Source organism: Engystomops pustulosus, chromosome 1, assembly GCF_040894005.1.
Source record: "Engystomops pustulosus chromosome 1, aEngPut4.maternal, whole genome shotgun sequence".
NCBI classification, from domain to species: domain Eukaryota; kingdom Metazoa; phylum Chordata; class Amphibia; order Anura; family Leptodactylidae; genus Engystomops; species Engystomops pustulosus.
Genome location: NC_092411.1, coordinates 161,910,603 through 161,927,500, shown reverse-complemented (window position 1 = coordinate 161,927,500; position 16,898 = coordinate 161,910,603). Strand labels below are relative to the sequence as shown.

Sequence of the window (16,898 nt, the reverse complement as noted above, 5' to 3'; positions counted from 1 at the left end):
TTGGAGGTTCTTGCCTGCCCTGCCGCTAGCGTCTTGTCCGAGCGGGTTTTCAGTGCAGCTGGTGGCATCATCACCGATAAGCGTACACGCCTGTCGACTGACAGTGCTGACAGGCTGACGCTTATTAAGATGAATAAAGCCTGGATTTCTCATAATTTCCAATCTCCACCATGTGAAGGAAGCTCAACCTGAATAATTTATCCACTCCTCCTCCTCCTCATTTTCCTCCTTCTCCTCCTCTTTGTACAGTAAAGCAGAGGAAACTGGCTATTTTTTGACAGGGCCCACTGGCTCTAGCTATAGTACTTTATGCATTTAATTTTTCTGGAGGGCCACCTACCCGGTCCTCTGTTTTAAACAATTTTGGGAGTGCCACATACAGGCACTCAATCTATTCAATTTTTCTGGAGGGCCACCTACCTGCTCCTCTGGTTTGAAAACTTTTTTGGACTGCCACATACAGGCACTATCCAAATTAAATTGTCTCCATAGCAGCCTCCACACGTTGTCTCCATTGCTACCTCCAAAAGTCGTCCATATAGCTGCCTCCATACATCGTCCCTTTATCAAACGAGGTGTGTCAGGCAGAAATTTGGGTTGTTTTCATGGATTCCACATCAAAGTTGTTAACTTTGTCGCCACCCAGCTGTGTTATCCACAAAATATACTGGCAAACTTTTATCATTTACCAATATTATTTCAGCGCTTCTTGCGCTTCCGTTTACATTCCTCTCACCCGCCATATCCTAAACTTATAAGAACGCTACTACACTTGATCTTATACAAAAGGTTCTTAGAAGTGCTGTTTGGGGAGTAGCCTAGAGACACGGGCTTGGATTGGCGAAAGCTCGCCTGGCAGCGGAGCGCCAGCTCCATGCCAAGATCCAACTAACATAGTTTTAACTGCAGCACCTTTAATCTACTACTAGTTCACTGCCTCCATACATGGTCCCCTTATCAAACGAGCTGTGTCAGGCAGAATTTTGGGTTGTTTTCATGGCTTCCACAACAAACTTGTTAACTTTGTCGCCACCCTGCTGTGTAATCCACAAAATATACTGGCAAACTTTTATCATGTACCGATATTATTTGAGCGCTTCTTGCTCACCTCCTTTGGTTCCTCTCTGCCACCCATTGGTTTGAAGCCTGAGTCCATTTAGGGTATGTCACCATGCCACTCTCTAGCCTGCCGCTGCTGCCGCTGCCTCTGCATGCCGTCCCCTATAGTGTCAGGGTCAATTATTGGATGTTTTAGATGCTATCTAGCTTCATTCTGTCACTCTGTTATGGCCATGCTGTTGCCCATAGTTTTGGCATAATGGTGCGATTAAGCTGCCCCTGCTGTTTCCTGTCCATTTCCGTGGAGTTTCCATCCTTTTCTGAGGTTCCCAGGTGTTTGGCCAAGCTTCCCTGTGCAGAGCCTTGGTCCCCTTGAAAAATGCTCGAGTCTCCCATTGACTTCAATGGGGCTCGTTATTCGAGACGAGCACTCGAGCATCGGGAAAAGTTCGTCTCGAATAACGAGTACCCGAGCATTTTAGTGCTCGCTCATCTCTAGTAAAGATCATTCATTTGTAGAGAGTTACACTGGCATACTGGAGAAACAAATGATCTTCTTTAAGATCTAGTTACCAATTGGTTCAGCACAGACAAACCTTGCCACCAAGTTTTGCTCTTGCTTGTTTTTATTTTTTTTAAATATGTCTTTAGAAACCCTAATACATAGCTCTGTTAACATAAAGTTTCCAAGTAGTCATCTATGCTTCTTAACAAAAGTTCTTTAAATGGCATACACATATATCATATGGCTGTTGTGTGCCTCCTTTTCATGGAACCAAATGCTGTGTAAAATGCATTGTTACTCACTGTAGGTCTAGTGCAATTAATGTAAATATTGAAGGGGTATTCATGTCTGGGCATTCACATTCAATTTCATTAATCTGCCATTTATATACATTTCTTCAATTAGATGTTGTTATCGTCACCTGTGTGAAGATAATTTCTCATAAATGTAGTCATATCGTCCCTTAGAAACAACACCATGTCCTTGGATACGTCCACCTCTGCTGGAGGGATTGCACAACGAAACACAAGGCTTTTGTATATGAAATGTCTGAGAGTTCCTGTATGTCCCACAGCCATCCTGTGGTAATGAATGCTTAGTCCAGGTGGTCAGGCAGGGCTCTATAGCGCAAGTTTGGCCAGTGCTGCCAGAGTGCGGGGTTGTCGTATCCAAGAAAGCGTTTTTTCTTGTTTTTCTAAGAGATAAAATGCCTACATTTATGAGAAATGATCTTCACACAAGAACTTTTTTTTTAATAGCATCCATTTGAAGAAATGTTTACATATGGCAAAGGAAATAAATTAAATGTGAATGCCCAGATGGTAATACCTCTTTAAGTTAACCATGAAATAAGTGAATGTAGAACTCATAGACATGCAGAAGATATTGGCAGTCAAAAGAACTTTTGAAAAAAAAACATTACTTTCTCTCTTTCTTTTTTCCAGTTTGTGTTTCGAGAAGAGGAAGAGAATCCATTGCCTGTCCATGGTTCTCAGTGTTGTATGTATAAATATTTAAAATTGCCTTGTGCTTATGCCAAATGTACAGTACATTTTAGTTTGATTTCTGTTGATTAAAGGAGGAGATTGTCTTGTAAAACTTGCATTTTTGAAGGGCTACTAACATTTTATTATACAATGGAATAATTTTTAAATATGCAGTCACTTTGTGACTAGTGCGGGCCTACTGATTTTGATGATGACTGTATTTCCCTGCACAACCCCCTAGACAAATATCTGTTCAAGGTATATGCAGCAAAGTTCCATTCAAGTGGATTCCTGCACAGCCCAGTGGTCAAGGGAAGCCACACCATTATAGCAGTCTTCTAGTTGTTTCAATGTAAAAATAGTTGGACTGACCCACCCCATCCCCACTGACTATTAAATGATGACAAACTCAGTTTAGGTGGGTTTACAATATTTATTGTAACTCATTCCCATTCATTTATATCTCTACAGCAGTGCCATGGCTGCTCAGCTGTGGAATTAAAGCAAAGTGTACTTTCATTCAGGTGTTCCTTTATTGCAAGGACCTTTCACTTATCAAAGATTGATGGCATATGCTAGTTATATGCCACCATTTCATAAGATGGAATCATATCTTTAGATCTAAGCAGTGTGATTGTGGAAATCCTCTTATATTTGTTGTCCATGGCATCTTTTCTTCTAAATTAAACTTTTAAAATTATGCTAATCAGCCTGGGGGGCTCTGGTGGTGAATCCAGTGCCTCTCTGAGCGGCAGATTCACAGGGTGATACACAGTGGCGTAACTAGAGTCCTCTTGGCCCCGGGGCAAAATTCCTAGCAGGGCCCCCCCACCCAACGGTTACCACCATTATTTCAACAAATACTGTCATTGTAATAATAAGCAATTTACAGTACATAATATTTGCAGTGACTAATATTAGAGATATTGAAACACAAAGGACAATATCACCCAAATAATACTTCTACACCATTAATACAGAAAGACTGAAAAATACCAAACACTAATCTGCAGTATGTATATCCAAAGACTAATTTACTTCAGTGATATTATAGTAGCTCAGCACAGAGAATACAACTAAAAGTGTAATAATATCCCTCTTAACTTTATTAACCTGGGACTTTTTTTGAGGAGTAAAACTCACTTTACAAGCGTCATAGTCAGAGTTAAGGTGATCTCTAGACTCACCAATGATGCCTTGACGGAGCATTTCTCCTTCTCAGTTAGATCTTCCAGACGAAGACTTCCGTCCAGCACGCTCTATAGCGTGTGCAAAACAGACATATTTGGCATCATCATAGTTTATCCATCAAAACCTTTATGCCTCTTTCAGAATAATCATGCTTCTGTTTGTCTTGTTAGTTTATAACACTACCCTGCTCTCCCTAAAAGTTTTTGTTTCCCTCCCCTTAAGTGCCTTCTTTTAGAGTTTCTGTCCCTTCCTTTTTACTTACATATTATACCATGTTTAATGCCCCATTTTTTTTGGAAGCACCCCTTTTGCTATTCTACCTTGTAAATGCCCCATCATCACTATTTTTTCTTCTGTTCTGCCCTATTTTTGCCTCCATTTATAATACCCAGTTTTGCGACACTCATAATGCCCCCTCTATATTGCCCCCATTCATAATCCCCCCTTTTATTTTGCCCCCATTCATATTGCCAGTGCATGATATAAAAAAAGAAATGGGAGTCAGACTTGAATGTGGAACTGGATGACGAGCACTGGGCAAAAACATTTAGATGGACAGCCCGGTGCTCGCCATGCATAAACCACTTAGAACAAATAAAAAAGATGCATCTGAGATGGTATCTCACACCGGATAGACTCTCCAAAGGAGGAACGTTTTTTTCTCCTCAATGTTGGCGGGGATGCCGCACTAAAGGAGATCAAGTGTACATGTGGTGGTTTTGCCCTAAATGGATTTTATTTTGGTCACAGGGGATTTGATCAATACAGTCACACATTCATAGAATATCATCTCCCCACAGTTAGCCCTATTACATATAGGGACTGAAAAATTTCCATTGGCTCAGAGATGGATTATTACGTATATCTTGATCGCAGCAAGGCAATGCATAGCAGCAAATTGAAAAACGGTACAAAAATTATAGTTAATAGATGTCTGCAACAAAGTAAACATATATAGGCATTATGAAATTAAGATGGCCACAAATTATACGCATTTTTGTAGAACAAAAGAAAAATGGGCCATATGGGAGAAGTCCCCTTACTCAGCAATTTGATTTCGGTCCCTGAAATAGCTATCAATGGATACTTTAAAGTTGTTTAGACTATTCTACCCAATAGAATGGTCACACTCAGCCCCAATGGAAAATTGAAATTTAAAATATCTGTTACTTTACACTCACCGGCCACTTTATTAGGTACACCTGTCCAACTGCTGGTTAACACTTAATTTCTAATCAGCCAATCACATGGCGGCAACTCAGTGCATTTAGACATGTAGACATGGTCAAGACAATCTCCTGCAGTTCAAACCGAGCATCAGTATGGGGAAGAAAGGTGATTTGAGTGCCTTTGAACGTGGCATGGTTGTTGGTGCCAGAAGGGCTGGTCTGAGTATTTCAGAAACTGCTGATCTACTGGGATTTTCACGCACAACCATCTCTAGGGTTTACAGAGAATGGTCCGAAAAAGAAAAAACATCCAGTGAGCGGCAGTTCTGTGGGCGGAAATGTCTTGTTGATGCCAGAGGTCAGAGGAGAATGGGCAGACTGGTTCGAGCTGATAGAAAGGCAACAGTGACTCAAATCGCCACCCATTACAACCAAGGTAGGCAGAAGAGCATCTCTGAACGCACAGTACGTCAAACTTTAAGGCAGATGGGCTACAGCAGCAGAAGACCCCACCGGGTGCCACTCCTTTCAGCTAAGAACAGGAAACTGAGGCTACAATTTGCACAAGCTCATCGAAATTGGAAAGTAGAAGATTGGAAAAACGTTGCCTGGTCTGATGAGTCTCGATTTCTGCTGCGACATTCGGATGGTAGGGTCAGAATTTGGCGTCAACAACATGAAAGCATGGATCCATCCTGCCTTGTATCAACGGTTCAGGCTGGTGGTGGTGGTGTCATGGTGTGGGGAATATTTTCTTGGCACTCTTTGGGCCCCTTGGTACCAAATGAGCATCATTGCATCGCCACAGCCTACCTGAGTATTGTTGCTGACCATGTCCATCCCTTTATGACCACAATGTACCCAACATCTGATGGCTACTTTCAGCAGGATAATGCGCCATGTCATAAAGCTGGAATCATCTCAGACTGGTTTCTTGAACATGACAATGAGTTCACTGTACTCAAATGGCCTCCACAGTCACCAGATCTCAATCCAATAGAGCATCTTTGGGATGTGGTGGAACGGGAGATTCGCATCATGGATGTGCAGCCGACAAATCTGCGGCAACTGTGTGATGCCATCATGTCAATATGGACCAAAATCTCTGAGGAATGCTTCCAGCACCTTGTTGAATCTATGCCACAAAGAATTGAGGCAGTTCTGAAGGCAAAAGGGAGTCCAACCCGTTACTAGAATGGTGTACCTAATAAGTGGCCGGTGAGTGTAGATATTGAAAATGAAAATGTTGCCCCTCCCAGGCTGTGGCTGTATCTGTTTGTGTGTGCTGTATACTTCTCAATGTATTTGTATCTCTGTGTATTAATTAAAAAAAAACAAAAAAACAACAACAATACTTACCACTTCTGTAATGATCTCTCTGGGCGGGCAGTGGATATGCTGCTCTTCTTCTCTTCACTTCTCTTTTCTGCCGTAAAGTGCCCTTACTTTCTGTGCTCTGCGGCAGTCCTCAGTGGGACACAGGAGGAAGTGTCAGCACGCATCACTTCCTGCTCTGTCATGGTTTTCAGCAGTATTCGAGTACCTGCTGGATGCCAAAGAATGGCCGCAGGGGACCGTCTCTCTCTCCGCACATCATTTAGTACGCCACCTGCCAGCCTATGAGGTTAAAGTGACAGGCCTGCCCCCCCCCCCCCTCTTCCAACAGGCCCGGTCACAGTCGCACCCCCTGCGTCGGCGATAGTTACACCACTGCTGTTATAATAAGCAGAACATGTCTTGCCCTCCCCCTGCTCTCTCCCTCCTCCCTCTGCCAGTGTAATTTAGAAGCAGCAAGAAGTGCACGGGGAGGGGAGACCTGTTTTGCTCATTGTATCAACCAGTGAAAGGACATCACTGATGGAAACACCAATCATAGTCCCTTAGACTCATTAGCATGATTTAAAAAGTTGATTTTAAAAGGAAGTAGGCCATGGAAAACAAACATAAGATGATTACCACAGCCACTGTGCCTGGATTTATGAGTAAGTGTCCCTGATGTATTATGCATGATTTTGATGGTAGATTTTGTTTAACATTATTAGTCTTTGTAGATATCTTATAGAAACAAAAGCTTTAATATTGTTGTAATAGATCAGTAATTAACATATTGTTAGAATATTATAAATGTTATAATGTTATATTGTATATTATAAATATAAATGTATCCAACCTCTGGGACCTTCACTGATTCTGATAAAGTACAGCAATGCTTCTGGTCCCTAGCTGTGCAGGGAACTACATAGTATCCATTTACTTGTTTGCAGTTTCCTGATCAGCAGGTGGACAAAATATTTCACCAAGTGAAAATGCGGCAAAGAAAGGAGATGTCTACAATTCCAAAGATCAATGGGGGGCACATAGGTCACACCCATATTGATCATATATTTCCAACTGACAAAGCCATAACTAGAAGGAAATCTATCACATGGATGCAGTGTTGAACACCAAACACATTTATACATAGTTCTGTGTCCCTCAAAAGATGATATTTTCTTCCTTTACCTTCTAATGGCCTTGCATTGAAGAAAATAATTTTTTAAAATTATGCAAATGAGTCTCCCAGGCTCATTTTTTCACGCACATGTTCTGCACATGTTTTTGACTTGCAGAACTTGCATTGCATTTACTTGGCCCATTGAACTCACATTGACCCACATTTATTAAGGTGTTTGCGCCAGTTTTCTGTCTGACTTTGCACTAAAAATCCGATCAGTGTTCCAGAAGATGAAAAGGAGAAAAAAGGAGAAACAACTGCGCTACCTACAGCAAGTTTACCCTTATAGTAAAATGAATATGTTAGAGCATAAGTAGATACACCAACCTTTTTGGTTGTGCTGCAATTCAAGCACAACTCTGGTAAGGGCATTGGTGTTGATAGACTGTTGGAGTGCTGCAGCCACATCCTAACCCTAGGGTTTATCAGTTTATCCTGCGCATGTAGTGGTATGGGGTATACCATAAGACAATGGTGTCAAAGGAAACCCAAACCAAAAAGGCGGACGTAATTCTGAGTAATATTATTTCTGGGAGATGAGAGATAATCCAAATGCGAAAAAGGTCATGGTCCAGCCAATTCTCCAACTCAACAAGACTTAATTCTACATGCATCATAAAAGGTTCCAATACATTTTTTGCATCTTAGTGTTTACGCGTTTCGAGTGGAGGCTCCGCTCTTAATCATGACAAACATATACTGCTGACAGACCATCTTAACACACATTTAAAATTCCCTCCCGGTGACGTAATCCTATCCCCTCCCTCTACATCACTTCCGGTCAGTTCATGAATATGTATGAGAGGAGGGGGCCGATACTCATACTCTGGTAAATATGCACTTGCATTGTTCTAAACATTATTATTTTGGGTATGGTTAAACTGTTATACATAATAACTAGTTGGTATTGGATGGCGTGAGGGAAAAACATCGTCCCGCAACAGTGTCGCTCTTAGGTTAGAGACGGAGATTACCTCTTCACCCCGTAAGGAGCGATCACGTCGCGGGACGGCGCCACAGAACTAAAATCAAAAGACAAGAAAAAGATACATATTTAGAATTAAAAACACTCAATGTTTCCTATTACACATAACGGCATTGTTATATTGGCACATATTTGGGATATACATTGTGCACCATATGTGTTAGTGTATTAGAGCGGAAGTCGAATGTCCAAACTTCGTGGTTAGCTTATTTCTTACAATAATGATACATGATTTCCTTCCTCATATTCAAACCAAATGGAGAACGAGTATTTAAATTAAAAATCCAAAATGCTTCCCGGTTACATAAGATATCACTGATATTACCCCCTCTAGTTGGTTTGTGTATCTTTTCTATGACAAATGTATTCAGATCATTAGTGTTGCCTCCATGAACATTTACAAAGTGTCTTGATGCTGCTGATAAGTTCCGTCCCTTAGGGTGGGAAATGTCATACAGATGTTCATAAAATCGCGTTTTAAATTTTCTTGTGGTCTGACCCACATACATGAGGTCACAAGAAGAACATTTAATAATGTATATTACCTTTTGTGAATTACAATTGATGAAACCCTTTATTGGGAATTCATGATTTCCCTCACTGTTGGTGAAAAATTTCTTTTTGTTCACCGCAAATTTGCAGGTGGTACATCTTGGAGATGCACATTTGTAGAATCCTTGTGTTTCTAACCACGTGGTTGTATTTTGTTTCTTTGACTCAAAGGGGGAAGGTGACAGCATATTGCCCAGAGTTTTTCCCTTTCGTGAAACAACTCTGTCTCCCTCTGATAATATTTTGTCCAAGATGGGATCTGTTTTCAGTAATGGGATATTGTTTTGGATGATTTTTGATATTTGTTTGAATTGGGGGCTATATTGGAATATTGCTGTTGGTACATTTGTAGCTATTTTCGTTATATCTTTCTTATTAAGCCCTTTGTTTTTATTTAGGAGTTTTCTGTCCTTTTTATCCACTCTACTTTCTGCTCTGGCTAGTGTCCAGGACGGGTAACCTCTTTTTATAAGTCTATTGCAAATTTTGTGTTTTTCTGTATTATATAGATCTTCCGTATTGCAATTTCTTTTACTTCTAGTGAGTTCCCCCACAGGAATTGCTTTGGTGGTATGTGACGGTTGTTGAGATGTTGCATGTAGAATAGTATTTCCCGCAGTGGGTTTCCTAAATGTTGACTTGCAAATCTTATTACCTGGGAAGCCCTCCATGACAAGATCCAAAAAAGTAATTTTGTTCTTATGTGTATAAGATGTAAACCGTAAATTGAACTCATTGTTGTTTAGATAGTCAATGAAGGGAGTCAGCATGGGGGCCAAGTTCTCCCCCTCACTGGCCAATCTCACCATGGCCTGGTGGGAGGAGAAAGTCATTTTCAATCATGACAATCCGTTCCTCGGGGATGTGCACTGGTATGGCAGGTACGTCGACGATCTCCTGATTATTTGGACCGGAGATGTGCCTGCAATACCAGTGTTCATTGACTATCTAAACAACAATGAGTTCAATTTACGGTTTACATCTTATACACATAAGAACAAAATTACTTTTTTGGATCTTGTCATAAGGGCTTCCCAGGTATTTGCACGTCAACATTTAGGAAACCCACTGCAGGAAATACTATTCTACATGCAACATCTCAACACCCGTCACATACCATCAAAGCAATTCCTGTGGGGGAACTCACTAGAAGTAAAAGAAATTGCAATACGGAAGATCTATATAATACAGAAAAACACAAAATTTGCAATAGACTTATAAAAAAAAGAGGTTACCCGTCCTGGACACTAGCCAAAGCAGAAAGTAGAGTGGATAAAAAGGACAGAAAACTCCTAAATAAAAACAAAGGGGTTAATAAGAAAAATATAACGAAAATAGCTACAAATGTACCAACAGCAATATTCCAATATAGCCCCCAATTCAAACAAATATCAAAAATCATCCAAAACAATATCCCATTACTGAAAACAGATCCCATCTTGGACAAAATATTATCAGAGGGAGACAGAGTTGTTTCACGAAAGGGAAAAACTCTGGGCAATATGCTGTCACCTTCCCCCTTTGAGTCAAAGAAACAAAATACAACCACGTGGTTAGAAACACAAGGATTCTACAAATGTGCATCTCCAAGATGTACCACCTGCAAATTTGCGGTGAACAAAAAGAAATTTTTCACCAACAGTGAGGGAAATCATGAATTCCCAATAAAGGGTTTCATCAATTGTAATTCACAAAACGTAATATACATTATTAAATGTTCTTGTGACCTCATGTATGTGGGTCAGACCACAAGAAAATTTAAAACGCAATTTTATGAACATCTGTATGACATTTCCCACCCTAAGGGACGGAACTTATCAGCAGCATCAAGACACTTGGAAATCATGTATCATTATTGTAAAAAATAAGCTAACCACGAAGTTTGGACATTCGACTTCCGCTCTAATACACTAACACATATGGTGCACAATGTATATCCCAAATATATGCCAATATAACAATGCCGTTAGGTGTAATAGGAAACATTGAGTGTTTTTAATTCTAAATATGTATCTTTTTCTTGTCTTTTGATTTTAGTCCTGTGGCGCCGTCCCGCGACGTGATCGCTCCTTACGGGGTGAAGAGGTAATCTCCGTCTCTAACCTAAGAGCGACACTGTTGCGGGACAATGTTTTTCCCTCACGCTATCCAATACCAACTATGTATAACAGTTTAACCATACCCAAAATAATAATGTTTAGAACAATGCAAGTGCATATTTACCAGAATATGAGTATCGGCCCCCTCTTCTCATACATATTCATGAACAGACCGGAAGTGATGTAGAGGGAGGGGATAGGATTACGTCACCGGGAGGGAATTTTAAATGTGTGTTAAGATGGTCTGTCAGTATATGTTTGTCATGATTAAGAGCGGAGCCTCCGCTTGAAACGCGTAGACACTAAGACGCAAAAATGTATTGGAACCTTTTATGATGCATTTGGAATTGAACAATTACCTGAGCAGCGAGGTGGCCCGTGCCGACCCAACTACAAGCGCCCATTGTTAAAGGAGAGGTGAGCTGGTAATTTTCCTTCTTTCAAAGATGAGAGCAAATGACAACGTGTTTCACACCACTGCTGCGGATGCTTCATCAGGTCTAAAACAGCAGAAAAAAAGTGTTCCGCATGTCCATAAATAAATATAAAATACATGTAAAAAGAATATTCATCATGTGTAATGAAGAAAGTTTCCATAAATCCTTATAAAATACATTTAAAAATCATAAGGATATACAATTCATCATATATAAAATTCAATGATATTTTCAAAAAGAAGTTATTTTTTTTAGATTAAAATAAGAAAAATATATATATTGAATGGATTTTTTAAGACTCACATTTTTTTCACACACAGGGAGATTTTTTTTAAAGCGTGTAAAAATCTCATAATGCATATTTTTCATGCCCCATTCAAGTCAATGGGGAGGCATCAAAAACGCATTGCACTTGTGAGCATTGCAAGTGCAATGCATTTTTAACAGATGGGTCGCTAGGTGATGTGAAAAAAGGCAGAAAGTGTCACGTAGAACTGTAGAATCGTGATTTGAAACACACAACGAAAATGCAGTAAAAATGCAAAAATTTACCAAAAATTGGCAAAATGCTGACTGTCTTCTGCTAATTAGGCATTGCTCTGTTCAGTGTTACCCCGGCCGCCTCCTTCCCTTCCCTCTTCAGCCAGAGATCCACTGACAGAGCCGTGATGGGCCATGATGTCAGACAGAGCCATGATGGGCTTCTGTTATGCAAACAGAGTCTCATTTGCATAATCTTAAAGGACATTTTTTTCTAAAACTAGGCCATCAGAAGATAGTAAAAGAAAGGATCCTGTTTCAGGGGGACACATCAGCGTATGCATCTATGTGGTAGATGGAATAGCTCAATTGACTCACCATTTTGACATCAATGTTCGCTTAAGTTACAGAAATACTGCAAATATTCTACAAGCTGGTTTCATATTCTAAGGACCTGGGTTACCCAAAAGTTTTGTGAAACAGTACAGCAAACACGCAATGCTATATAAATAATGCAGTAAAACATGGGGTGAAATTTATTGAATACAGTCCCATATTTGTTGAACAATGAGATAAAAATCAGAAATATATTATTTATCTCTATTTCAGTAAATGAAAAACTGATATTTTGCATTTGATGAACACTGTTTATCTCATAATTCAGGTAACTGGAATTACTTTGGCTGGGGAGAGCAGCACAGTAAGTATAACAATAAGCTGTTTACTCTGCATGCTGTGCTATTCTTTCCTGTTAAAATAATGTGCATCCCCATTCTAGCATTTCAGCACTGGGGAATGTATTGTATAAGTGATGCCAAAATGCATTAGTTATGCAAATACAATTAAATGCTCAAATAAGATATGGCATTTTAGTGCAAATGTGAACCAGCCTAAAGTGCATGTAGTATATTTGTATTTTATTATCAAGGAGCAAATAATGTGCATAACCTTTAGTAATTACTGTTGTATGAATCATTATATCTTGATATTATAAATATTCCTAATTAATGCAATTGAATGTCTTAGGGTACATACTCACAGCCATATGCTGGGCGAGCAGGCATACAGCTGTGTTCTGGAGAGGAGGAGGAGGTGACCCCTCCATAGAGAAAAGTGGCGCACGGCCCGCACACATTGGGAAAGATAGAGCATGATCCAGGGGTGCCAGATCCCTTCAAACAGTGGCAAGGTGTCTGTCCTAGTAGCTTCAATTCTCTCAAACAGCATCAGTAGGTGGATTCTGTTCTTAACCGCGGTAAAGAATAGGTCCAGAGATTTCCATTTAGCTGCTGTGTGAATTCTAGTCGCTAAAGCTATAAATTGGCTCAAGCGATGTGCTCTGTTGTTAACCTTTGTAAAAGTTGATTTTAGGAGGGAGGAGGCCATACATTGCAAATATAGCAAGATTATAACAGTCAGGATGCCTGGATCTATGAATGAGTGATCCTAGTTTATCATGATTTTGAAGGTGGATTTTCTTTTCTTTTTTTTGAAGGAAAATATTTATTGAATAATCAAAAAGTTGGGCATACATATAAATCATCAATTTAATCCAACAAATATATACTATTAACCTAGGGTAATATAATTCAATAAGATTCCTAATTTCTTGTGCCTCCAACCAGGTTTTTTCCTATTGTAACCTTTATTTCTAAAGAGACCAATATACCCTCTTTATACAGCAACCACATGCTTTCCTTATATCCAAAGTAAGACCACCCAACAAATTACAAAATACCCTAGACCTCTTCAGGATCTCCAAAATCATACCTCTCAAGCGAGCCCTCTGCATGCACAGAGACCCGCGTCGGTAAGGGGTTAATGACGAGCGCTTTATATTCCTATACATCTCTACCCACGATTTTTCCCCAGTATCTCCTAATTCTTTTATCCACCCTTTTCTTGCTGGGTAGTGTTCATTGCTACATTTCTTCTTCATAATACTTTTGTACAAAAGTGACATAACCCCTTTGTGTCTAACTCCTAATCTTATCATTTCCACACTTTCGTGGGTCTCAACACCCAATCTGTCCCTCTTTTTTTTGTGAGCTGCGTGATAACCCTGAAAAATCCTAAGTTGTGGTATATGCTTAATTCCTTGTTTCTTCCATAACTGTTGTTCTGGAATTGATAAGAACTCTTCAAAATTGAAATTGTGCCATATTGGGGTAAAAAACACCCCTCCTACCCTCAACCACTTCTTTAATGTACCCCAACATTTATTAAATAATTTACTTATGTGCATTTTACTATAGACCCCTTGTGATAGAGCGCCACTCTCAAGAAGCTCCGGTAAATCTGCATATTTTCCTTCACCCATATCCAACATCCTATTAAATGGATGAGCATCCTTTTCTTGGAACCAACAAACTCAATTGAGATGCCAAAAAGTACCCCAAAAAAGAGGCTCTCATGGGTCTGACTGAAACAGGAAAACACCTTCATGTCTTGGTAAAGACCGCCAAACACCATAAGGGCCAGCTTCCTGACAGAAATTCCTGAGGTTTGGGGTACCACTGTTCCCATAACTCTTACTACCACTCATCCTCATTCTATCTTTCTGCCCATCCATAATGGCATTAAAGTCCCCCATAATAAAATGGGGCATGGGTCCCTTTCTTCCATAAATTCCACCAATTTTCCCAATACTGAAAATGAAAATGGTGGGGGAATATAGACAAATGCCAAAATACACACCTTTTCCCTTCAGGACCCATGAAAAAAATATATCTCCCCAATTTGTCAATTTCTGATTTCTTAAATTCGATCCTGTTATGGAACAGGACCATAACCCCTCTAGAGTATAAGAAACCAAACAAATGAAATACTCTTGATGCCCACTTTTTTTCTAACTGAGTTTTTGATTAAGAGGTAAGGTGGGTTTTAAGAAGGCAAATTATGGCAGGAAGTTGCCTTTTAACTAGGTCCTCTACCATTCAACGTTTTGTTCAGTCCCCCACCCCTCTAACGTTCCAGGTAACTATCCGTATCTCCATTCAGGAGTACAAAAGATGGGAAGAAGAAAAAAAAAAAAGGAACCTAAACTGAGGCCACTCTGGGTCCCCCCGCTCCCACCCACCACCCATTCCTTTCCCCCCTCCTCCTCCCACCTTGACCTACATCGCTTTTCGTTCCACTCTGCATCCCTCCGCCCCCCCCCCCAGTTCCTCCAAGTCAACTTTCAATTATTGCAAGACATCTTAACAGAAAAGCAGGGATGGCACTACCACCCTCCCAAGGAGATGCCGGCACTACCGGTCCCGTGTTTAAAAGGTAGTAAGGCAAGGGCACATTTAACCTTAGACTGGGCGTGATTGAAATATTGCGGTGGTGCTCAGCCGGTTGCAAGAGTTGTGCATCAACGTAGTGTAATTAATGAAAGAAAGCAGCACTCACCTGGTTAATCTTCTTTTATTAAACAACCATGGGCAGGGAGGTATGAAAAGGCATCACTCACGGCGAGGGGCTGTTTCGCGCAGTCCTGCGCTTCCTCTTGCCGCGTGAGGGACGCCAGCAGCTGTAACTAGTTAAATACCCAGCCGCCAACGTCATACGTTACATAGTGTCATGTGACTAGGGGGTGTGTGTGTGTGTGACGTGGCGGTTCCGAGTCAGTCTCGGATGGAGAGACACACCTCCCCAAGGTCTCGGATTTCATGCAAGTGCCGCACACTCACAAAGTAGGTAATACAATCTAAAAAATACAGACACGTTAAACATACACTATAATGAACAATGTTAGACCGTCATAGGACTTAAAAGCTTATACAGGCAATTGGAATATACAAAGTACCGTGCATAGTACGCTATCTGGCCTAAACGAAAACTGCCATATTTTTATCGTTTAACCCCATCGGGGCCCGGCTAGAGGAAGCGCAGGACTGCGCGAAACTGCCCATTGCCGTGAGTCATACCTCCCCACCCATGGTTGTTTAATAAAAGAAGATTAACCTGGTGAGTGCCGCTTTCTTTCATCTATTACACTACGTTGATGCACAACTTTCAATTATATTCCTCTTCCCAACTCACAGTTGTGAAAAAAAATGTGTCTCATCATTATAAATAACTCTTAGCTAAGCCGGATACAATAATGAAAGCTCCAGCTTTGCCTCATGTAAACGTTTTTCAACTTCCTTGAATCTTACCCGTTTCTGTTGTGTATCCCAGGAATAGTCTGAGAAAATGAAAATTTTATTTCCATTATATGCTAGTAATAGATGGTAGATTTTCTTTCCACAAAGTATTGGCTGCCTGCCCCAAAATTTGTTGGTTTATGGTCTCTGACCATAGCATTTTTTCTACTGTGGAAAAGCCCAATTTATCATTGATACAGCCAATGTAATTAAAAATGTAATCAGAAAGATGAATTTTTCATTATATTTTTGTTTAACATAATGTACGTCATGTCTAAAGACTAGCACTCCCACATAGCATAACATATCAAATTCTCTACCACAGCCACCAATAGGTGATGATAACACATACCTGAAATTTTCTGCTAACAAAAGAGCGTGTGAATGTGGGTGGTTTGCAAGTTCCAGAGCATCACATTTCTGGCCTAGTGTGTTCTTTTTGCATTGCTTTTCTGAAAAAGAAATGAATAGAAAACAGAAATTAAAATCTGAACATGCCCTCCCCATAAGTCATAATTAAAATTTTTTTTAGAAATCATTGTATTCCTATATATAAATAAATACAATTGTAAAAATTAAGAAATTTGTAGATGTTTCAAATTGTATTAAAGGGGTGTTCCAGGAATAAGTATAATTCATATACAAATTGGTCCTTAAAATATAAGCTAATATGTAATTAGTTATTAATTAGTTAAAATTTTGCTCCCCTTAGTAGAAAAATACTGTTGACATACACTGTAATAAAGTATTAAAATGCTACTGGCCCTTTAAAGAGGACCTGCCACCCATAATTTCGGCACTAGGAGCT

At 40.0% G+C, this 16,898-nt stretch overlaps 1 protein-coding gene across 13 annotated transcripts in view; it reads left to right on the top strand.

The window, feature by feature from the left end:
- The window catches only part of UNC13A (unc-13 homolog A), a 256,890-nt gene that overhangs the window by 42,402 nt on the left and 197,590 nt on the right, over nt 1–16,898 (top strand). For 10 of the 13 annotated variants that reach the window (XM_072113592.1, XM_072113599.1, XM_072113585.1 and 7 more), the window contains exons 7-8: nt 2,509–2,563; nt 12,622–12,657. In XM_072113592.1, the coding sequence (XP_071969693.1) occupies nt 2,509–2,563; nt 12,622–12,657 (91 nt within the window). The remainder of the gene's footprint in view (nt 1–2,508; nt 2,564–12,621; nt 12,658–16,898) is intronic. The other 3 variants (XM_072113608.1, XM_072113606.1, XM_072113536.1) reach the window with 1 other exon arrangement.